At 46.1% G+C, this 23,654-nt stretch overlaps 2 protein-coding genes across 10 annotated transcripts in view; both read left to right on the top strand.

The window, feature by feature from the left end:
• Window positions 1-21,809, top strand: LOC139531587 (la-related protein 4B-like). Of its 5 annotated transcripts, XM_071328175.1 has the most exons (18): window positions 3-355; window positions 5,008-5,172; window positions 10,311-10,655; window positions 10,861-11,002; window positions 11,145-11,273; window positions 11,360-11,408; window positions 11,505-11,641; window positions 17,740-17,843; window positions 18,468-18,578; window positions 18,972-19,025; window positions 19,116-19,283; window positions 19,374-19,450; window positions 19,642-19,857; window positions 19,996-20,041; window positions 20,235-20,354; window positions 20,427-20,524; window positions 20,633-20,765; window positions 20,956-21,809. In XM_071328175.1, the coding sequence occupies exons 2-18, from the start codon at window positions 5,074-5,076 to the stop codon at window positions 21,106-21,108; spliced, it is 2,181 nt and encodes a 726-aa protein (XP_071184276.1). In that variant the 5' UTR covers window positions 3-355; window positions 5,008-5,073; the 3' UTR covers window positions 21,109-21,809. The 5 variants fall into 5 exon arrangements, with proteins under 5 accessions (XP_071184274.1, XP_071184275.1, XP_071184273.1 ...); XM_071328173.1 differs by having other exon boundaries at window positions 1-355; window positions 5,025-5,172; window positions 19,116-19,450; XM_071328174.1 differs by having other exon boundaries at window positions 2-355; window positions 19,116-19,450; window positions 20,633-20,732.
• Window positions 21,810-22,536: 727 nt separating this feature from the next.
• The window catches only part of LOC139531586 (disco-interacting protein 2 homolog C-like), a 32,388-nt gene continuing 31,270 nt past the window's right edge, over window positions 22,537-23,654 (top strand). For 2 of the 5 annotated variants that reach the window (XR_011666396.1, XM_071328171.1), the window contains exon 1: window positions 22,537-22,918. Coding sequence is in view for 4 of the 5 variants with exons in the window: in XM_071328171.1 (XP_071184272.1) it covers window positions 22,840-22,918 (79 nt within the window). In the remaining variant the exon portion in view is untranslated. The remainder of the gene's footprint in view (window positions 22,919-23,654) is intronic. The other 3 variants (XM_071328170.1, XM_071328168.1, XM_071328169.1) reach the window with 2 other exon arrangements.

The raw sequence follows: 23,654 nt of genomic DNA, 5'->3' as shown, positions 1-23,654 counted from the left end.
TTTAATCTACACAGGAAGACTGTCCGACCAGCTGTAAACAAGCGAGTCGGATCTGCTCGCTACACCTGAAAATAATGCAAAGAAGTTCAGAGATTTTTTTCGAATATAAATGTTTGCTAATTTAAACATTTTTCAAATTCCTCAGATTTTTCGTTAACACAAACTTAACCTTTAAAAATAATATAGATTTTTTTTGGTCTCGGTAGGCTGTTGGTGCCCATGGTTACTGAAAAGTTTTGTTTACATGTCATTTTGGAGGAGGTAGACTTGACGGGCGGGCGGTCTGAAAAGCAACACACACGGCTAAACTAGCTAACATCATATGCAGAGGAGAATATTAGCCAAAATTGGCCAGGTGAGTTGCTTTGCCTATGTAACGTTAGTTAGCAAAGCAAACTGATTCAATAAGTTATTTGGTCAATGACTGTGAAAGTTAACGTTAGCTAATACATCATTGTTATTCTCACCATATGTTGTGAACCGATCAAAGAAACTTGTCCCTGTTGATTTATTTTGTTACTGTAATTAGCTACATTATATATGGCTAGTTGGATGCGCACCTCTCTAGCTAACTTTGCCAGATTAAGCAACGGCCACTGGGAACTAACATTCGCTAACGGTGACTAACTAGCTAGGTTTGTTAGTCAATGTGGACAGTAAGTAAGTACCGCTAGTTAGCTAACGCTAACGTCAGCTGTTTTCGCTACAGGGCCAATCAGGGGTGTAATCATTAGTCCAAACCGTTGCAAAACGGAAAATGAATTTTCCATTGAATAAATACAGCTGCTATATGTCACTCCACGTTTCGTTCTGGTTGCTTCCGTTTTAGAAACGTTTTGCAACATATTCGGCGTAATTAATACGCCCCAGGTGAATGAGTCATGTGCTGGCAAGTGGCAGCTCACCATTAGCTAAAGCTGGCATGTTGTCGACCTCTATTTTGCAAAGTTAACTTTAGCTAGCTAGTCATCTTATGTAGGCTAGTCACACAAATTCCCTCGCCCAAATTATATGTAACGTTATTAGTCAAACAAGCGCTCTATTCAATCCGCACCACGGAAAATCTGCTTTACAGCGTGATTGAAACTTAAATGCAATGTTGCTGCTTTAGCGGAGACTACATTCACGTTAAACGCATATGTCGGTTCAATCGTAAATTACTTAACAATTTCTATCGCGGAATCTGTAACGCGTCAGTTTTACAGATTGAATAGAGCCCTTAGTCCAAATTGACATGAATGCTCTCACAAAGCCAACTGTGTCACTGACTGATCTTTCAAAATCTGTCTGCAAATGTGGTGCAACAAGCTTCATAAATTCATAGTCAGCTGTCAGTGTCTGGTAACTTGCAGTCAGATGTCCAGAGCCCGAATCAGTAGATTGTGTCTGCGGCATGCACTGGTTGAGCACATTCTCCTCTCTATTCATACTGAACAAAAATAGATTTTTAAAGATTCAAAGACTTAACTGAGTTACAATTAATATAAGGAAATCAGTCAATTGAAATAAATTCATTAGGGCATAATCTATGGATTTCACATGACTGGGCAGGAGCGCAGCCATGGGTGGCCCTGATAGGGCATAGGCCCACCCACTGGGGAGCCAGGCCCAGCCAATCAGAATGAGTTTTTCCACACAAAAGAGCTTTATTACAGAAATAAATACTCCTCAGCACTCCCTCAGACGATCCCGCAGGTGAAGAAGCCGGATGTGGAGGTCCTGGGCTGGCTTGGTTACACGTGGTCTTCGGTTGTGAGGCTAGTTGAACGTACTGACAAATTCTCTAAAATGACGTTGGAGGTGGCTTATGGTAGAGAAATTAACATTAAATTATCTGGCAACAGCTCTGGTGGGCATTCTTGCAGTTAGCACGCCAATTGCACTTTCCCTCAACTTGGCACATCTATGGCATTGTTGTGACAAAAGTTACCTTTTATTGTTCCCAGCACAAGGTGCACCTGTGTAATGATCATGCTGTTTAATCAGCTTCTTGATATGCCAAACCTGTCAGGTGGATGGATTATCTTGGCAAAGAAAAAGGTTCTTGTCGTTCAACCAGAGCTCACGCTGAGGTTGGCTTAGTTCTGTAGGTGATCTTTGTCCTTTCAACACGGGGACCGCAAGTCCTCGGAACAGAAAGTTACATTTTCGTCAAGGCTAGGAGGGGAGAGAAGGGCGTGTTTCATAGTTTATAACCAATGTCGGTTCACATGGGCAGGGCCACTGAGTTGAGCATAGTTTACTCTATGACAAACCGTTCTCTCATTAAGAAGCTAAATTACATCTTTTCACAAATAGTTTCATATTTCAACATTTAAATTGCACAACAATTCCATGTGCATCTGATAACTATAATGTGTAGACTTTCCAAGATACAGTTTATGTCGTCCTATCATCAGTAATAATGTCTCAGACGCCAACTGATCTGGCATCATATTCATTTAGTACCAACGCATATTTTCAGCTGGTTGGATTACCGAAATATGGTTCCTTTCCCCCCCACCTTTTGATGTTCCCAGACTCTCTGTGTTTAACAAAGGCTTTTCAAGAGTCCTTCTGTAGAGTCAAGAGAGAAGGGAGAAAGGTATTTATGGGGGGGGGGTCATAAACCTCACCCACAGGCAAACGTCATGACACACAATACCTCATAATGATAAATCAAAAACAGGTTTTATAATTTTTTGCAAAAACATTTACATAAGTATTCAGACTGTTTACTCAGTACTTTGTTGAAGCACCTTTGGCAGGGATTACAGCCTCGAGTCTTCTTGGGTATGACGTTACAAGCTTGGCACACCTGTATTGGGAAGTTTCTCCCATTCTTCTCTCCAGATCCTCTCAAGCTCTGTCAGGTTGGATGGGCAGCTATTTTCAGGTCTCTCCAGAGATGTTCGATCGGAAGTCCAGGCTCTGGCTGGGCCACTTAAGGACATTCAGAGACTTGTCCCGAAGCCACTCCTGAATTGTCTTGCCTGTGTGCTTAGGGTCGTTGTACCTTTGGAAGGTGAACCTTCTTGGGGACCTTCAATGCTGCAGAAATGTTTTGGTACCCTTCCCCAGATCTGTGCTTCGACACAATCCTGTCTCAGAGCTCTATGGACAATTCCTTCGACCTTATGGCTTGGTTTTTGCTCTGACATGCACTGTCAACTGTGGGACCTTATATAGACAGGTGTGTGCCTTTCCAAATCATGTCCAATCAATTTATTTTAACACAGGTGGACTCCAATCAAGTTGTAGAAACATCTCAAGGATGATCAATGGAAACAGGATGCATCTGAGCTCAATTCCTAGTCTCATAGCAAAGGGTCTGAATACTCATGTAAAGAAGGAATTCCTGTTTTTTATTTAATACATTTTCAAAAATTTCTATTTTTTCAGTTTGTGAATATGAGGTGTTGTGTACATTTCTGAGGAATTTTATTTAATTTAGTCCATTTTAGAATAAGGCTATAACGTAACAAAATGGGGTCTGAATACTTTCCCGAAGGCACTGTTATATACACATATAAACTCAGCAAAAAAGGAAAAGTCATCTCACTGTCAACTGCGTTTATTTTCAGCAAACTTAACATGTGTAAATGTTTGTGTGAACATAACAAGATTCAACAACTGAGACATAAACTGAACACGTTCCACAGACATGTGACTAACAGAACTGGAATAATGTGTCCCTGAACAAAGGGGGGTCAAAATCAAAAGTAACAGTCATTATCTGGTGTGGCCACCAGCTGCATTAAGTATTGCAGTGCATCTCCTCCTCATGGACTGCACCAGCTTTGCCAGTTCTTGCTGTGAGATGTAACCCCACTCTTCCACCAAGGCACCTGCAAGTTCCCGGACATTTCTGGGGGGGAATGGCCCTAGCCCTCACCCTCCGATCCAACAGGTCCCAGACGTGCTCAATGGGATTGAGATCCAGGCTCTTCGCTGGCCATGGCAGAACACTGACATTCCTGTCTTGCAGGAAATTACGCACAGAACGAGTAGTATGGATGGTGGCATTGTCATGCTGGAGGGTCATGTCAGGATGAGCCTGCTGGAAGGGTACCACATGAGGGAGGAGGATGTCTTCCCTGTAACGCACAGCGTTGAGATTGCCTGCAATGACAACAAGCTCACTCCGATGCTGTGACATACCGCCCCAGACCATGACGGACCCTACACCTCCAAATCGATCCCGCTCCAGAGTACAGGCCTCGGTGTAACGCTCATTCCTTTGATGATAAACACGAATCCGACCATCACCCCTGGTGAGACAAAACCGCGACTCGTCAGTGAAGAGCACTTTTTGCCAGTCCTGTCTGGTCCAGCGACGGTGGGTTTGTGCCCATAGGCGACGTTGTTGCCGGTGATGTCTGGTGAGGACCTACCTTACAACAGGCCTACAAGCCCCCAGTCCAGCCTCTCTCAGCCTATTGCGGACAGTCTGAGCACTAATGGAGGGATTGTGCGTTCCTGGTGTAACTCGGGAAGTTGTTGTAGACCATCCTGTACCTGTCACGCAGGTTTGATGTTCGGATGTACCAATCCTGTGCAGGTGTTGTTACACGTGGTCTGCCACTGCGAGGACGATCAGCTGTCCGTCCTGTCTCCCTGTAGCACTGTCTTAGGCGTCTCACAGTACGGACATTGCAATTTATTGCCCTGGCCACATCTGCAGTCCTCATGCCTCCTTGCAGCATGCCTAAGGCACGTTCATGCAGATGAGCAGGGACCCTGGGCATCTTTCTTTTGGTGTTTTTCAGAGTCAGTAGAAAGGCCTCTTTAGTGTCATAAGTTTTCATAACTGTGACCTTAATTGCCTACTGTCTGTAAGCTGTTAGTGTCTTAACGACCGTTCCACAGGTGCATGTTCATTTATTGTTTATGGTTAATTGAACAAGCATGGGGAACAGTGTTTAAACCCTTTACAATGAAGATCTGTGAAGTTATTTGGATTTTACGAATTATCTTTGAAAGACAGGGTCCTGAAAAAGGGACGTTTCTATTTTTTGCTGAGTTTAGATATATCCCCCAACCAGCTTCCCTGGTGACAGCAGCACACATCCCTGAGAGGAGTTCAGACGTCACATGACGTCAGACCAGGAGTCGGCCGTCCCAGCTGAGCCTCCGGTGCTGCTAACGCGGGAGACGTGGTCACATCACCTCGGTCTGGAGCGTCAACACCTGGTACAGTACTGTCACTAAAGGTCTTTACTCACACACACAGCCTTTTGGGTCTGGCATAGTAGATAACATGTTTCTCAGCTATGTGGCCTGACCAGTAAAAACCTCCTAGCTCTAATCATTAGATACAAGACCTACGTTGCAGATTGTCACAAGGATTGTGCAGTTGTTTGTGACTTGATGTGTTGTTCAGATTGTTCATTAGTACACACACACTAGCATACATCCCATATACACCCGTAACTATTTTATCCCTCCTGCTGCTCAGAGCTTCAGTGGGTATTTAGCCATAGAGTCACAGTCTAGGCATGCCTTCTGTAGTGGCCTTGCAGGGAGAGAGAGTGAGAAAGGGAGTAAGTCAGCCAAATAGGCAAGAGTAAACGTGAACAAGAGAACCTAAAAGGGACAGAGGGAGGGAGAAGGAGAGATAGGGGGGTGGCTTCCTCTATGCTCTTGCATTGGTGCACGTCTGGCCATGTGCCTATTCCAACTATAACCACACACTGGGGGGCTCTCTTGAGTGGCAGGGCCATGTGAGCTCCTTCACATGTGCTGTTCTGGGCAGGGGAGGAGGAAAGCATGAGAAGAGAAGGGGAAAGTGATTGATAGTTACGGTCTTTCCTCTTTCTGTGTGAGATGAGCTAGTGAGAGGATCTGTGTCTGAGTGTTGTTGAGGTGCTTGGCTGTTGTAGAGGCTTGTAGTGAAGATGGCTGCTGCTGCAGTAAGGAGCTGAGCCCAGGCCTGCTGAGTGATAGGACCAGGCTGCTTCAGGTATCAAGCCCAGAGGGGCTAGGGGGCAAGAACCAGGACAGGTCACATGCTAATGGCCTGGCTCAACATGTATATGACCAACTGGCTCAACACACTTGTGTGCCAGACGGACCAGCCAAATGGAAGATTCAGGAACAGGAGAAGAAGAACAATGTCATCCAAGACAACGTGTCGACAGGCCCCATGGCGAGAGGTAGCGGAGTCGGTGGCCACTCAGTCCAGAACACTCACAGGAGGAGGAACCGGCTATTATTAACGCCTCCACGGGCCCCGGCATGGTCAGACAGACCAACACACACACACATACACTCCATGGAGGCAGGAGTGCCACACACACACACTGCCAAGGCCAGGGCCAGCTGTGAGAATGTTCTGTATATGGAGGAGGGTGTGGAGAGCCAATTAAAACAGAAGATAGTAGACAACAGCATGGAGAATTCACCTAGACAAAGGATAGAGAACACCATGCAGAACCCACCCAAACAGAAGATGAAGACATTTGAGAACCTAGCAAGACAGATGGAGAACACCATGCAGAACCCACCCAAACAAAAGATGAAGACATTTGAGAACCTAGCGAGACAGATGGAGAACACCATGCAGAACCCAGCCAAACAGAGAACACCATGGAGAACCCAGAAAGACAGAAAATAGTGAACACAATTGAGAGCCCAGTGAGACAGAGGATAGCAGAGAATGAAGTGCTCGGGATACCTGGTTCAGCCGGACCCTGGACCCTGGCCAGGAAGAGACAGAGGGTTGGGGAACCCGCCTGGTCAAGACATCCCCAACCCACCAGCTGTATGATGTCAGAGCTGGGGGGATTACCTCAATTTAGTGGCGGATTGATGAGGAATACTGTGTTGTCAGGGAACCCCTGGGGCGGGGTTTCAGGGCCAGAACTCAGAGCTTCTACAGCGCCTGCTCCATCGACGCATATGACCTCGACCCTGACCAATTGCAGACAGCGGAACAATTATCCTTTATTCAATCGAACATTGAAGAACCTACAGCTATCCAATCACATTCAGGGGAACATACAGCCTCTATCCGATCACACACAGAAGAACCTACAGCCAATGACCAATCACACAGAGTGAAATCTGCTAACGCCTGACCTATGGCACATAACAGAACACAAGGCTTCTGAACCTATGGCTTCTGACCAATCACAAGCAGATGAATTTACACCCATCAACCAATCACAAACATTGGAACCAGCAGCTTTTGACCAATCCTATTGTGAGCCCCCCGTGGCACCAGCTCTGCCGGACCTTCTTTGGAGAAGCTATGAGGACCCTCAGGCATTACGACAGGACAGCCCCATCGCCCCCGGAAACACCAGAACCCTGCTGTTAACTGGAGACATTACAGCTCCCGACATACTTGAGCTGACATCCCGCCGGGAGGAGAGAGGGTGTGGTAAGAAGAGAGGTTCTATGCCCACAGAGAAGACAGTTCACAGCAGCCAGAAAAGAGAAAATGCAAAGAGGGATTTAAACCTCCATGATACCCATAACTCTATCCCCACCTCCACAGACTCCTGCCCTCCTGACCCTACCCTTACAGATTTAAATATCCATGATACCCATAACTCTATCCCCACCTCCACAGACTCCTGCCCTCCTGACCCTACCCTTACAGATTTAAATATCCATGATACCCATAACTCTATCCCCACCTCCACAGACTCCTGCCCTCCTGACCCTACCCTTACAGATTTAAATATCCATGATACCCATAACTCTATCCCCACCTCCACAGACTCCTGCCCTCCTGACCCTACCCTTACAGATTTAAATATCCATGATACCCATAACTCTATCCCCACCCCCACAGACCCCTGCCTTCCTGACCCTACCCTTACAGATTTAAATATCCATGATACCCATAACTCTATCCCCACCCCCACAGACTCCTGCCCTCCTTACCCTACCCTTACAGATTTAAATATCCATGATACCCATAACTCTATCCCCACCCCCACAGACTCCTGCCCTCCTGACCCTACCCTTACAGAGGAGCAGCTCACACCCAGCTCTAGTCCTAGTCCCAACTCCAGCCCCCTGCTTGGGGCAGTGAATGAAGCCACATGTGTAGTGGAGATGGAGGGGCTGGAGATATACCAGACTGTCTCATTAACTGTGATCAGTGAGAGGAGAGATGGAGGAGCTGGGACCGCGCCAGGGGCGTGGAGGAGGTGGAGGGTGATCCAGACTGTCTCATTAACTGTGATCAGTGAGAGGGAGGGGCGGAGATCCGCCGGGGACGGGGGGGGGGGGGCTGGGAACGATATACGGCGGAGACGCTGTCTCAGTAAGTGTGATCAGTGAGAGGAAAGATGGAGGAGCTGGAGATATACCAGACTGTCTCAGTAAGTGTGATCAGTGAGAGATGGAGGGGCTGGAGATATACCAGACTGTCTCAGTAAGTATGATCAGTGAGAGGCTGTGAGGAGAAATGGAGGAGGAGACCATGCTCAGCAGGACAGTTGAGACCACACTAACAGAGGTATCACCAGTCTTCACACTCTCCTCACTATCGACAGTCTACCCAGTCTATGCAGTGTCTCTACCCATGGACTTCACTGTCTACTCATTCAAATCTGACCTTAGACCAGTGGATGTGGAACATGAAGCTGAAACAAAACTTGATCCGTATGATACTACTTCTGACCGCAACACCAAGCCTGACCAAAACATAACCCATGTGCATACTGGGAGACCTGACGGGGATCATGTCAAACCTCCTGGAAATAACAGGAGCCCTGCTGATGACTCAGAGCTCACTGATTGGCCAGTCCAGGCTGAGGTTATAGGGGGAAGGTCTGCAGGAACAGAAAAGGAGCCGGAAACCAGTGTGGAACAGAAACACTGGCAGGAAATGGCTTCCGTCACCTGTCACCCCACCAGAGGGAGCAGCCATCTTCCTCAGGGTTGTGAGAACAGAGCCGGGTGCCCATCTTCCTCAGGACTGTGAGAACAGAGCCGGGTGCCCATCTTCCTCAGGACTGTGAGGACAGAGCCGGGTGCCCATCTTCCTCAGGACTGTGAGGACAGAGCCGGGTGCCCATCTTCCTCAGGACTGTGAGGACAGAGCCGGGTGCCCATCTTCCTCAGGACTGTGAGGACAGAGCCGGGTGCCCATCTTCCTCAGGACTGTGAGGACAGAGCCGGGTGCCCATCTTCCTCAGGACTGTGAGGACAGAGCCGGGTGCCCATCTTCCTCAAGGTTGTGAGGACAGAGCCGGGTGCCCATCTTCCTCAGGACTGTGAGGACAGAGCCGGGTGCCCATCTTCCTCAGGACTGTGAGAACAGAGCCGGGTGCCCATCTTCCTCAGGACTGTGAGGACAGAGCCTGGTGCCCATCTTCCTCAGGACTGTGAGGACAGAGCCGGGTGCCCATCTTCCTCAGGGTTGTGAGAACAGAGCCGGGTGCCCATCTTCCTCAGGACTGTGAGGACAGAGCCTGGTGCCCATCTTCCTCAGGACTGTGAGGACAGAGCCTGGTGCCCATCTTCCTCAGGACTGTGAGGACAGAGCCGGGTGCCCATCTTCCTCAGGACTGTGAGGACAGAGCCTGGTGCCCATCTTCCTCAGGACTGTGAGGACAGAGCCTGGTGCCCATCTTCCTCAGGACTGTGAGGACAGAGCCTGGTGCCCATCTTCCTCAGGACTGTGAGGACAGAGCCGGGTGCCCATCTTCCTCAGGACTGTGAGAACAGAGCCGGGTGCCCATCTTCCTCAGGACTGTGAGGAGGACGCAGAAAGCAGCCATCTGCTGAGGAGGAGGCTCTACTCCTGTCCCTCAGGACCTGCCTAGTGAGGACACTCACTTACCGCCCTGTAAAGGTTCTTCAACCTCCTTGTCCCCTTCCTCCTCTGTAGGGTCAGAGGGGAGTGATTGGAGAGTGAGTTCAGAGAGAGGAACTGAACCCACTGACTGCAGAACGCTGTCTAAGGAGAACAGTGAGGCCGGAACACACAATGACAAAAGGGCAGAGATACAGACTGACGACTGTGAGGAAACACATATAGGGAGGGATGTTGTGAAACAAAATGACAGAGTTGTAGAGAGCTCAGGGACACACACTGGGAGTAGAATCCCTCCCAGAGACATGTGTTGCAACAGATAGCCTCAGTAGTGTGTTTTGAGTAGGGACACACATTGACAGTAGTGTGTTTTGAGTCGGGACACACATTGACAGTAGTGAGGAGCCCCTGATCTTCGGTTACCACGGCGATAACTGTTCTGCTGTGAACTACCCTGGAGACGATGCAACAACTGCAGATTCCTATTTGCTGGCAGGTGTGCTGGGGGGTGGAGCATGATCAGATTGATGTTTACACCTCCACCCCATCTTACCAGATACAGTTCCTGGGTCAGAGGTCACTGCCTGTCACCACAGAGACGGGCACTGTGGGGCTTAGAGGTCAGACTGAAGAGCGTGGCATGATGGACATGGTGTCAGAGCTGCTTGGGGAGGAAGTGGACCCCACCTTCTCGGGCCTCTACCCCTCTCCCTGGATGCATTTAGGGCCAGGGCTGCAAGAGGGCTGTGGAGGATGGGCCCAGGGTATGGTGCCCAGCCAGGGTGAAGGCGAGGAGGGCTATAAGGAGGAGCAGCCCCCTAGATCCATGGCCTACACCACCTGCAGCACTCTGCTGCCCCAGGACTCTTGTCTCTGGGAAGGGCACCCTCACCACCAGCCTGTGAGTACTTCAGCCGTGTGTGTCTGTCAACTGTAGGGATGAGCAAACACACATCTCTATTCATGTGAGTTAAGAAGTTCTGTTCTGATCACGATTGACCCAGTTGAGACCTGGCAGGAGCAGAGGAGTACACACACACACACACTATAGAAGTTTTCTATTTTTTGAAGTCACACTGACCTTGGGTGTGTGTGTTCCCTTGCAGGAATCCACCCCGGTCTCTGAGCTGAACCCAAATGCTCAAGTATGGGCCAATCACACACTTAGCCTGGACCCCTCAGGCCTTGTCTACACTGACGCCCTCCAATCATGGCTGGCGGTGACCAGTCACCTTGACAACCAGGAAGGTAAGCATGCGGTAGTAGAGTGAATATAAAACAACGCCTAGCCCTTAATCCAGAGGGGGAGGCAGCTACTGGGTCTGCTGCCTTCTTCTTTGGCTTATTTTAGTGTCTGTCTAGTAAATGTCACTACCTGATTGGTCCTCAGGGTATGAGCAGGGATATGACTTGGAGGAAGTGGGCGAGGCTCAGCTGGAACCGGGCGGTGTAGAATTTCCGGTGGTCACCATGGGAAACCCGTCAGCCAATGGCCTGGTCCAGGACAGCTGTGTCTCAGGTACCAACATTACTGGCTGGTCAAACAAGACTGTTTATCAGATAATGTCTGATACAAATATATGTTATTAATGTTGATGCTTTCAGAGGAGCTCATGGAGCAGCTGAAGACCTCACTGAAGTCCTGTCTGTCACGGTACGTCTGTGTGATTGGTCAGTGGACAGCGAGGGTCGTTTCTGATTGGTCAGTGGGCAGTAAGGTTTGTTTTCTGATTGGCTGATGTCCCCTCAGGGAGAACCTGGCCAATGACCTCTACCTCGTCTCCCAGATGGACAGTGACCAGTACGTTCCCATAGCAACGCTTGCCAACCTCGACCACATCAAGAAGCTCAGCACGGACTTGGAGCTCATCTCTGACGTTCTCAAGTGTGAGTTAACTTAAGTTTTTGTGTGTGTACACCAACAGTCAAAAGTTTTAGAACACCTACTCATTCAAGGGTTTTTCTTTATTTTGACTATTTTCTACATTGTGGAATAATAGTGAAGACATCAAAACTATGAAATAACACATATGGAATCTGTAGTAACCAAAAAATAGCACATATGGAATCTGTAGTAACCAAAAAAGTGTTAAACAAATCAATATATATAGAGATTCTTCAAATAGGCTCCCTTTGCCTTGATGACAGCTTTGCAACCTTTTGGCATTCTCTCAACCAGCTTCACCTGGAATGCTTTTCCAACAGTCTTGAAGGAGTTCCCACATATGCTGAGCACTTGTTGGCTGCTTTTCCTTCACTCTGCGGTCCGACTCACCCCAAACCATCTCAATTTGGTTGTGGTCGGGTGACTGTGGAGGCCAGGTCATCTGATGCAGCACTCTCCTTCTTGGTCAAATAGCTCTTACACAGGCTGGAGGTGTGTTCGGTCATTGTCCTGTTGAAAACAAATTATAGTCCCACTAAGCCCAAACCAGATGGGATGGCGTATTGTTGCAGAATGCTGTGGTAGCCATGCTTGTTAAGTGTGCCTTGAATTCTAAATAAATCACAAACAGTGTCACCAGCAAAGCACCCCCACACCATCACACCTCCTCCATACTTCATGGTGGGAAATGCACATATGGAGATCATCCGTTCACCCACACCGCATATCACAAAGAAACGGAGATTGGAACCAAAAATCTCCAATTTGGACTCCGGACCAAAGGACAAATTTCCACCGGTCTAGTTTCCATTGCTCGTGTTTCTTGGCCCAAGCAAGTCTCTTCTTATTATTGGTGTCCTTTTAGTAGTGATTCCTTTGCAGCAATTCGACCATGATGGCCTTGTTCACACAGTCTCCTCTGAACAGTTGATGTTGAGATTAGAGGTTGACCGATTAATCAGAATGGGCGATTTAATTAGGGCCGATTTCAAGTTTTCATAACAATCGGTAATCGGTATTTTTGGACACCGATTTGACAATTTTTTAAAATGTGTATTTATTTTTGTATATATTTTTTTACACCTTTTATTTAACTAGGCAAGTCAGTTAAGAATACATTCTTATTTTCAATGACGGCCTAGGAACGGTGGGTTAACTGCCTTGTTCAGGGGCAGAATGACAGATTTTTACCTTGTCAGCTCGGGGATTCGTTTTTGCAATCTTCCGGTTACTAGTCCAACGCTCTAACCACCTGCCTTACATTGCACTTCACGAGGAGCCTGCGTGGCAGGCTGACTACCTGTTACGCGAGGGCAGCAAGAAGCCAAGGTAAGTTGCTAGCTAGCAATAAACTTATCTTATAAAAAACAATCAATCTTAACATAATCACTAGTTAACTACACATGGTTGATGATATTACTAGTTTATCTTTCAAATCAATACACAAGTATATATTTTTAAACCTGCATGTTTTGTTAATATTGCCTGCTAACATGAATTTCTTATAATTAAGGAAATTGTGTCACTTCTCTTGCGTTCCGTGCAAGCAGTCAGGGTATATGCAGCAGTTTGGGCCGCCTGGCTCATTGCGAACTGTGTGATGTCCATTTATTCCTAACAAAGGCCGTAATTAATTTGCCAGAATTGTACATAATTATGACATAACATTTAAGGTTGTACAATGTAACAGCAATATTTAGACTTAAGGATGCCATCCGTTAGATAAAATACGGAACGGTTCCGAATAAACGTTTTGTTTTCGAAATGATAGTTTCCGGATTCGACCATTTTAATGACCAAAGGCTCGTATTTCTGTGTGTTATTATGTTATAATTAAGTCTATGATTTGATAGAGCAGTCTGACTGAGCGGTGGTAGGCAGCAACAGGCTCGTAAGCATTCATTCAATCAGCACTTTCGTGCGTTTGCCAGCAGCTATTGCGCTGTTTATGACTTCAAGCCTATCAACTCCCGAGATTAGGGTGGTGTAACCGATGTGAAATGGCTAGCTAGTTAGCGGTGTGCTCGCTAATAGCATTTCAAACGTCACTCGCTCTGAGACTTGGAGTAGTTGTTCCCCTTGCTCTGCTCGAGGGTGGCTGTTGTCGATGTGTTCCTGGTTCGTGCCCAGGTAGGAGCGAGGAGAGGGACGGAAGCTATACTGTTACACTGGCAATACTAAAGTGCCTATAAGAACATCCAATAGTCAAAGGTATATGAAATACAAATCGTATAGAGAGAAATAGTCCTATAGTTCCTATAATAACTACAACCTAAAACTTCTTACCTGGGAATATTGAAGACTCGTGTTAAAAGGAACCACCAGCTTTCATATGTTCTCATGTTCTGAGCAAGGAACTTAAACGTTAGCTTTTTTACACGGGACATATTGCACTTTTATTTTCTTCTCCAACACTTGGTTTTTGCATTATTTAAACCAAATTGAACATGTTTCATTATTTATTTGAGGCTAAATTGATTTTATTCATGTAACATATTATGTTAAAATAAGTGTTCATTCAGTATTGTTGTAATTGTCATTATTACAAATACATTTAAAAAATCGGCCGATTTAATCGCTATCGGCTTTTTTGGTCCTCCAATAATCGGTATCGGTATCGGCATTGAAAAATCATAATCGGTCGACCTCTAGTTGAGATGTGTCAGTTACTTGAACTCTGTGAAGCATTTATTTGGGCTAAAAAAGTCAAACAGTCCATTTATATTTTCTATACATTTGGGTGAGGTTTTTTTCTCGCCTGAGTAGCCTCGTTTCATAAAATGAAACCATCTAGTGTTAAGCGAAATAACAACACAATACAGGTAGCCTAGTCAAATAATTAACATTCAATCACATTAACCGTTACTCTCTCGTGGAAATTCCACTAATGGGCCATATGTAGCCAAACGTAGCTGCTGCTCATGTTGGTATCTGTATTGATGGTACAAAAGCCATGACAGGGAGACATACTGGAGTGGAAACAGTTGCTGCCGACGCCACTTGGGTACACTGCAGCATCTACCGAGAGGCTCTTGCTGCCAAGGGAATGCCTGACAGCTTGAAAGACGTTTTGTACACTACAGTGAAAATGGTTAACTTTGTTAAAGCAAGGCCCCTGAACTCTTGTGTATTTTCTGCACTATGCAATGATATGGGCAGTGACCATGTAACGCTTTTACAACATACAGAAGTGCGCTGGTTCGCAAGGGGCAAAGTATTGACATGTTTTTTTTAAATTGAGAGACAAGCTTAAATTTTTCTTTACTGACCAAAATTTTCACTTGTCTGACCGCTTGCATGATGACGAGTTTCTCACACGACTGGCCTATCTGGGTGATGTTTTTTCTCGCCTGAATGATCTGAATCTAGGATTACAGAAACTCTCCACAACTATATTCAATGTGTGGGACAAAATTGAGGCTACGATTAAGAAGTTGGAGCTCTTTTCTGTCTGCATTAACAAGGACAACACACAGGTCTTTCCATCATTGTATAATTTTTTTGTGTGCAAATTAACTCAAGCTTACGGACAATGTCAAATGTGATAAAGCGAAGCACCTGAGTGAGCTAGGTGTGCAATTACGCAGGTACTTTCCTGAAACGGACGACACAAACAACTGGATTTTCGTTATCCCTTTCATGCCCTGCCTCCAGTCCACTTACCGATATCTGAACAAGAGAGTCTCATCAAAATTGCAACAAGCGGTTCTGTGAAAATGTAATTTAACCTCTACTTCATCACCCTCCCGGATCCGGGATCCTCCTCATCAAAAAAGCTGACTAACATAGCCTAGCCTAACGGGACAGGGATATCATATAATATAATTTTCATGAAATCACAAGTCCAATACAGCAAATGAAAGATAAACATCTTGTGAATCCAGGCATCATTTCCGATTTTTAAAATGTTTTACAGCGAAAACACTATGTATTTCTATTAGCTAACCACAATAGCCAAACACACAACCGCATATTTTCACCATGTTTCCACCGCATAGGTAGCTTTCACAAAACCGACAAAATAGAGATAAAATGAATCACTAACCTTGAACAACTTCATCAGATGACAGTCTTATAACATGTTATACAATACATTTATGTTTTGTTCGAAAATGTGCATATTTGAGGTATAAATCATAGATTGCAGCCACCATCAAAAATAGCACCAAAGCAGACAGAATAATTACAGAGAACAACGTGAAATACATAAATACTCATCATAAAACATTTATGAAAAATACATGGTGTACAGCAAATGAAAGATAAACATCTTGTGAATCCAGCCAATATTTCCGATTTTTTTTTAAAGTGTTTTACAGCGAAAACACAATATAGAATTATATTAGCTTACCACAATAGCCAAACACACAAAGGCATTTATTCACCGCAAAGGTAGCTTTTGCAAAAACCAGCAATAGATATAAAATTAATCACTAACCTTTGGACAACTTCATCAGATGACAGTCTTATAACATCATGTTATACAATACATTTATGTTTTGTTCGAAAATGTGCATATTTAGAGCTGCAAATCGTGGTTATACATTGTGAATACGTAGCAACATTTCCCCAGAATGTCCGGAGATATTTTGGACACTCACCTAATCTGACCAAAGAACTCATCATAAACTTTACATAAAAATACTTGTTGTATGGCAAATGAAAGATACACTGGTTCTTAAAGCAACCGCTGTGTTAGATTTTTAAAAATAACTTTACCACAACATACAGCTTGGGTTATTGTGAGACAACGCTCACCAACACGGCGGAGAATAGGCATCAACATATTACACAGAAATACGAAATAACATCATAAATGTTTTCTTACTTTTGCTGAGCTTCCATCAGAATGTTGTACAAGGAGTCCTATTTCCAGAATAAATCGTTGTTTGGTTTTAGAATGTCCATTTCTTCTGTCGAATTCGCGCCACAATGCTAGCCAAGGTTGCTAACATTCCCATCCTCTCTTGGCGCAAAGAACGGAAAACTCCAAAAGTCCCAATAAATGTTGAATAAACTGATAAAACTCGGTTGAAAAAACCTACTTTATGATGTTTTTATCATATGTATCAAATAAAATCAGAGCCGGAGATATTCGCCGTGTATACCGAACGCTTTTCAGACGACAATGTCGAGCTCCCCCACGCGCCGTCGAAGACAAAGAAAATAACGGACCTGTCACTCCAAAAGCTCTTATTCGGCCTCAGATCAAGCTAGACACCCCATTCAACATTCCACTGCCTGTTGACATCTAGTGGAAGGCGTATGAAGTGCATACATATCGATAAATAAAAGCCAGTTGAATAGGCAGGCCCTGAAACAGAGCCTCGTTTTCAGATTTTTCACTTCCTGTATGGAAGTTTGCTGCCAAATGAGTTCTGTTTTACTCACAGATATAATTCAAACAGTTTTAGAAACTTCTGAGTGTTTTCTATCCAATAGTAATAATAATATGCATATTGTATGATCTAGAACAGAGTACGAGGCCGTTTAAATTGGGCACGATTTTTTCCAAAGTGAAAACAGTGCCCCCCTATTGACAAGATTAATCAGAAGCCACTGCCAGATTTTTGGATAGGGCTGCGCTCAGAGTATCCTGCCTTGGCAAATCGTGCTGTTAAGACACTGATGCCCTTCTCGGTCCTCACTAGCATAAATAAATACAGGCACAGACTGTGTGTGGAAAAGGATTTAAGACTGAGACTCTCTCCAATACAACCCAACATTGCAGAGTTATGTGCATCCTTTCAAGCACACCCTTCTCATTAACCTGTGGTGAGTTATTCACAATTTTCGATGAACAAATAAGGTTTTATATGTAAGATGGTTAAATAAAGAGCAAAATGATTGCCAGGTTGTGACAAAAACTCACACTCATTCTTATGTTTAATAAATGTAGTGTGTGTGTATGTGTGTGGCAGGCTTACAATGATGGCAAAAAAACAACCCTGGTGCTAGAGGGTGTACGCAGCTGGAGGTTGAATGTTTGAAGCGGTACGGGACTGTAAAATGTTTGGGAATCACTGGTATACCTGATTGGGTAAGATGTTTACTTGGCGGGAGGGCGCTGACCGTGTCCTCTCTGCTGATTGGCTCGTAGCATTGCCACTGGTGGAGGTGGCAGAATGTGGGCAGAAGGTACGGCCAAATCAGGGTCGCTGTATCGTCATCCTCCGAGAGGTCCCAGAGACCACACCCCCAGAGGTAAGAATTAGTTGTTTTTAAACAACTAATTGACCGACATCGGTTCAATTATTTTTAATTCCATTTAGTTATGTTTTTTTCTGAGCTCAATGCTCAGTTTCTCTAGAGATACATCAGGGGTGTGTTCAGTTTGCTGGAACGTTTGCTATGTTGGGACACGTTTCCCCAAAACATTCTTGAAAAGGTTTTGAGGTACGTTTGCTCTGTTCGGTGGGTGTGGCTTCAAACAATGACTGACGTATTTAAAGGGCAGAGGTGCATTTTGAAGCCACAACCCAGCCCCTCCCCGTTTTTCAACTTGACGGTTCAGTACAGTACAGCATTCGTTCAATTGAACGTTCTAGTATGTTTTTATCATGGTACTTTTATTAATTGTTTTATTCTGTGTTGCTACAGCATTCAACCCACAGTGCATTTAATGTCCCCAAAAAATATCCAAAATTGAAAAACGTGATAATTTTTTTCAATTATCGAACTGAAAACAAACCGACCTCAAAAAGCACTTAAAGCTCAGCACTAACTGTAAGAAACCTGTGTCAGCCCTGTCTGCCCTGTCTGTCTGCCTGTCTGTCTGTCTGTCTGTTCGTTCTGACTTTGTGTGTGTTTATCTTGTTAAACCACCAGGAGGTAAAGGCTCTGTTTGCGTGTGAGAGCCTCCCCAGGATCCAGAGCTGTGAGTTTGCCCAGAACGACAACTGGTTCATCACCTTCCACAGTGAGGCTGACGCTCAACAGGTACTGCTTGGAGACTGAGGTTAGGGGGGTTAACGACAGGTAGGAGATACTGGGGTTAGGGGAGTTAACGACAGGTAGGAGAGACTGGGGTTAGGGGGGGTTAACGACAGGTAGGAGAGGGATTGATCCTCTAGACATTCATGCACATTTCATTGAGCTGCAGTTTTCAATCACTTCCAAAAGGTCCTTGATAACCCCATGTATTAAAAACACAGCACATCACACACACTGCCAAAACACTACCCGTGTGCGTCCGTGTGTGTGTGTGCGTGCGTGCGTGCGTGCGTGCGTGCGTGCGTGCGTGCGTGCGTGCGTGCGTGCGTGTGTGCGTGCGTGCGTGTGTGTGTGTGTGTGTGTGTGTGTGTGTGTGTGTGTGTGTGTGTGTGTGTCCAGGCGTTCCAGTACCTAAGAGAGGAGGTAAGGACGTTCCAGGGGAAACCCATCAAGGTGAGTGTATGGTCCTTTTACTAAACAGTACTTTTCCATGCAAAATGGCAATCACATGATAAAAGATTGATTGGTTAATTCATTCATTAGGTGCGAATCAAGGCCAAAGTGATGGCAGTCACATCTTACGCTCCAAAGAATGGCTACAGGCCCAGCCCATACTACGCCCAGCCCACTTTCCAGCAGCCCCTCCCACAGCTCTACACAATGACCAATCAGAGCTTGGCTGCGATGGCCGTTTACACAGACCCTGTCATGGTGAGGTGGACATACACATACACACATACACACACGCAGGCAGGCACAAGCGTGCTCTCTCCCTGGTGTCATTGTTTTTCTGTCCAACAGATGGCGTCATTCTCTGGCTTCATGGACGGCTTCCCAGGATGCCCCAGCTTCAAGCTATCCCCCTCACACAGACACAGGTACTACACTCCTCACTCACGTTCTCATTCTGCAGAGACGTCTCTCTCCTTCTCCCAAGCTATAATTCTCTTGCTCTCTCTCTTTTTTTCTCTCTCCCTTTCTGTGTTTTGCTTGACGATGGAAGCATGTTTGTAGTTACGTTGTAGTGACGTGATTTTTTACATCTGTGTTTCCCTCTCTCCTCCATTAGGGGGCAGCGAGACCAGAGGCGGTTGTCTGGCGACAGGGGGCCGGGCCTTCTGGATGATCCCCCCTTCTTCCCGGAGGGTGGACCAATAGGATGCGTCCCTGGCCCCCCCAGGCAGGGTCGGCCACGGTTACCAGGCAACAGGCATAGGGACGGAGAGGGGGGTCGACGTGGAGGGAGAGGGGGGTCAGGGTCCTCCCCCAGCACTGACAGAGGAAGGTAGTGACCTCTATCCTCCAGCCCTTAGAGACAGGTCTCTTAGTCTCTAATGAAAATGAGTGATCAGGAAAAGTGAGAGGTACCACCTGAACCACCTGAACTGAAGAAGATTATGTTTTTCTCTCTCTCTCTCTGAAGGAGAGGTCCCATTGGTCAGAGGAGGAGAAAAGATGACAAGTACTCTGTAAGTACTTAAAGATGTGTTATAAAGGTTTTGTATCATTTCAGCCAGTAGTTTTGATAGTAGTGCTCACGAACCAAAACGGGACCCTGAAAATGTTGAACAAGTTGTCTTTTCTACAATTGTGTGTGTGTGTGTGTGTGTGTGTGTGTGTGTGTGTGTGTGTGTGTGTGTGTGTGTGTGTGTGTTTGTTTAGAGAGGGCCCCCGCGCTCCTTGTCTCCCAGTCTGGAACTCGGCCCCAATAGCTTCCCCCCACTTCCCCTGGCTACAGCTTCTACAGCAACCAACATCCACAAGGCAACCAGCAACCACAAGGTAACTAAGAATCACACAAACACACTCACACACTCCCTCTACTTTCTTGTAAGGTTGTTTTTCTTGTTCCAGAGTCCAGTTAGAGGCAGCAGTACCAGCGAACCAACCACTGTGACATCACAAGACCTCCAGCCTATCACAGCATTGCCTCAGAAAATCCTCCCCCTAGAGTGAGTATATTCTCCTTCCTTACTTTACGGAAGAAAGTTACAGACTTGTCAGTATTATGGTATGTTATGTTTGTGCTGTGTTATATGGTGGTTGTTGCTGTCCCACAGGAAGCTAAAGAAAACTGTAGCGTCTCCCAAGAGAACCACAGGAGCTCGTCCGACCGCGAAGGAACCGCCTCAGACCACAAAGGGGAACAGACCAGAAGCGGTGAGACGACTCACAGACTACAGAGACAAACTGGTTAATAGTTTTTTTTTTTAAATGGTGAAGTTGAATGTACCGCAGCATGGCTACATCTCAATAGTCAAAAATGGTTTCCTCACCTCATCAGTGCAGAGGAAGGAGAAGAGACTATTGAGATGCAGTCATCTGTCTACCAGAGAAGTAGTGTATGCTGGGTACTGACCGGTCCTGTGTTGTGAATGGTTAGGAGTCCAAGAAGCCAAGCTACGCTGAGATCTGCCAGCGGATACAAGCTAATCAGATGCTCACCGCAAAGGCTACTGACCACACCCCCTTGGGGACGGAGCTTGTTCCAGCCTATCCTGCGCAGGCGCCTGACCCGGCCCAGTTATCACGGTGACCAGAGTGAGAGAGTTACTTTGGGTTGGGGAGGGAAGGAGAGAAGGGGAAGAAGTTCTTCAAGCCAAAGAAAAAACTAGAAAAGTTGTAGCACTGTTGTTTCTCTCTGCTGTCTGTTCGTCTGACTTGACGGACCTTTCTGACTTTCTGAAATCTTTATGTTTTGATATTGATTGATTTCTTTTGATTAATATTGATCAGTATTTAGAGGATTGGAAATCAGATTTCTGTATTAATTCCTTAGTCTAAATAACTTAATCGGAACATTTACAGTAACTACGAACAGCCAGACACTGAGTGACAAGAGGCTAAAGCACTGATATCATATAACATTTTGTTTCTGCATGAGTTTTAGATGTCATTTATTTTATGTTAGATGGAATTCCTTTTGTGTTGACTGGGGGAGGGGGAGTCTCTTACAGACAGACGTTAGAAGAGGAACAACTCTGGTCGATATTGATAAGTTTGCATACAGATACAACATTGTTAGAGTTACTTGAGTTAACAACTTGATTTGGAATCAGGGGTGGTGGGAGGTAAATCGTTTTCAGTTCAGATTCCCTGTGTTTAAGATAGATTCAGTTTGTAAATGTGGGTATTAGATTGAGGCATGATTTAAAAAGGTGCATTTTTTTTCTGTACAGATGTAAATATTTTGACTGTTATTAAACAATTGCCTTAATAATAAACAGTAAACATATATTTTCGCATAGTAATTTATTCCCTATTATTTACAATTCTAAAGTTTGGTTGAAGAAGTCAATATGGCTGGCTGAATCAGTCTAGCAAACTAAATTCGTACAGGAACCTTTCATTCAGTAGTGGCCCGCGGTCAGATTGTTCAAGTGGGGAATGTCTGCACCTGAGAGCGTCGCTTTCCAATGTCACGTGGTGCTGAGTTCCGATTCTGTCGCTGTCCGCTTTTGTGGTGCTGATTCCCTGCTGCAGCTAATACAGCTTGTTTGTTTAGCCTACTTCAGCACCATTGGACCTTTAAATCATGTGACAAAGTCACCACATGCTGTGTTATTATAAAATGCAGTGATACAATGGAGCCAGCTACTCTGCATATGGGCTAATTATCAGTATAGCGTTGGTTGTGGCAAAATCAGATGAGTATGTGGCAAAATCAGATGAGTAAGTAGCGTACTTTACCTGAGACTTGAAGAATGAGCTGAGCTCCCAGAGCTACGCCGAGTGGTGGGCAGAAAGCCCGGCTTGTGTGCTCCTTGGAAATTCCTTGGGCTTCATGAAGACCAGAGATCCAGCAGTACATTGTTGTTGCCATAATTCAATGATATAGGCCTATATATCAATGTGTGTATCAAGAGGGTGTGGTGCAGTGGTTTGGACATAATACCCCTGCCTCCCACGCGACGCCACCCTCGGTCCCTCCCGGTAGCGCTCCTCTCCTCTCCACCGTGCGTCACGTGACAGTAGCGCCAAACAGCGCGAGTATCATCATCAGCACCGCATCGCCGGGCAAGCAGCCTCGAGACCCCCGATCGACCCTCAGTGGTCCCTCATCACAGAGACGATAATAACGGAGAGGAAGTAGACTAACGAGGCCATGCCGGGGCCCCGGTAAACCGATAAAACATATTTTTCTCTTTGTTCCCAACTACGCACCGCTAGCTGCCTCCGAGGAGGATTCGCGTAATAGCTCTCTCTCTGCTGGAGGAGAGGAGGAGACGGCAACTGAGGGAGGACGTAGAGATTTTTCTATAAACTAATGGCAGAGCGTGAGGCGTCGCCGTTACCACTGGACGTTCGCGCCCGGCTGGCGGAGTTGGAGCTCGAGCTGTCAGAGGGTAAGAACAAACCCCGCGCGCACTGTTAATCCGTTATCGTAGAGGAATCTCTACAGCAATGGCCCGTTCCCCCAGACCCCACTCTCTCTCCCCTGCTCCGCCCCTCCAGATGTTTGTCAGAGCGGCCCTCCCCGCCTGCTTTAGCCGGGACAGGGTGAGGGGAGACCCAGACCCCACTCTCTCTCCCCTGCTCCGCCCCTCCAGATGTTTGTCAGAGCGGCCCTCCCCGCCTGCTTTAGCCGGGACAGGGTGAGGGGAGACCCAGACCCCACTCTCTCTCCCCTGCTCCGCCCCTCCAGATGTTTGTCAGAGCGGCCCTCCCCGCCTGCTTTAGCCGGGACAGGGTGAGGGGAGACCCAGACCCCACTGCGGGATTGACCCGCCTGCCTTTGTCTCTCTGTTGGTGACACCGACACAAACCCGGTATTTGACCTTGAGACCAACTGGGTGTTATGACTTGAAATACGTTTTTTGTCCGTGAGTCCACGGACCCGTGTGCGTGTATGTGTAGGCCTGTACGTGTGTGTCATGCTCAAACATATTAATTTAATAATATCTCTGCAACACTGCGTGACATGATACGGTTATGTGGTGTGTTTGTTCGTGATCGGGCTCGGTGTTTTGGCCTGCACACTCAGCAGCTGCTGCTGATGATGATGATGATAATGATGATGATTTGGGTGTTTTTTTTTCTGGCGACGATTGAATCTAAAATAATATAGACCACAAGGAATCT

This window comes from Salvelinus alpinus, chromosome 10 (genome assembly GCF_045679555.1).
Source record: "Salvelinus alpinus chromosome 10, SLU_Salpinus.1, whole genome shotgun sequence".
Lineage (NCBI taxonomy): Eukaryota > Metazoa > Chordata > Actinopteri > Salmoniformes > Salmonidae > Salvelinus > Salvelinus alpinus.
Note: the sequence above shows the minus strand (reverse complement) of the source record. Positions and strands in the feature narration are given on the sequence as shown.

Excerpts from the sequence above, each read along its gene's own strand:
- LOC139531587 (XM_071328173.1), top strand. The coding sequence starts at position 5,074 with ATGACGTCAGACCAGGAGTCGGCCGTCCCAGCTGAGCCTCCGGTGCTG. Across the intron at positions 5,173-10,310 it reads GTCTGGAGCGTCAACACCTG|ATACAGTTCCTGGGTCAGAG; the intron begins GTACAGTACTGT and ends CCATCTTACCAG. Across the intron at positions 11,003-11,144 it reads TCACCTTGACAACCAGGAAG|GGTATGAGCAGGGATATGAC; the intron begins GTAAGCATGCGG and ends ATTGGTCCTCAG.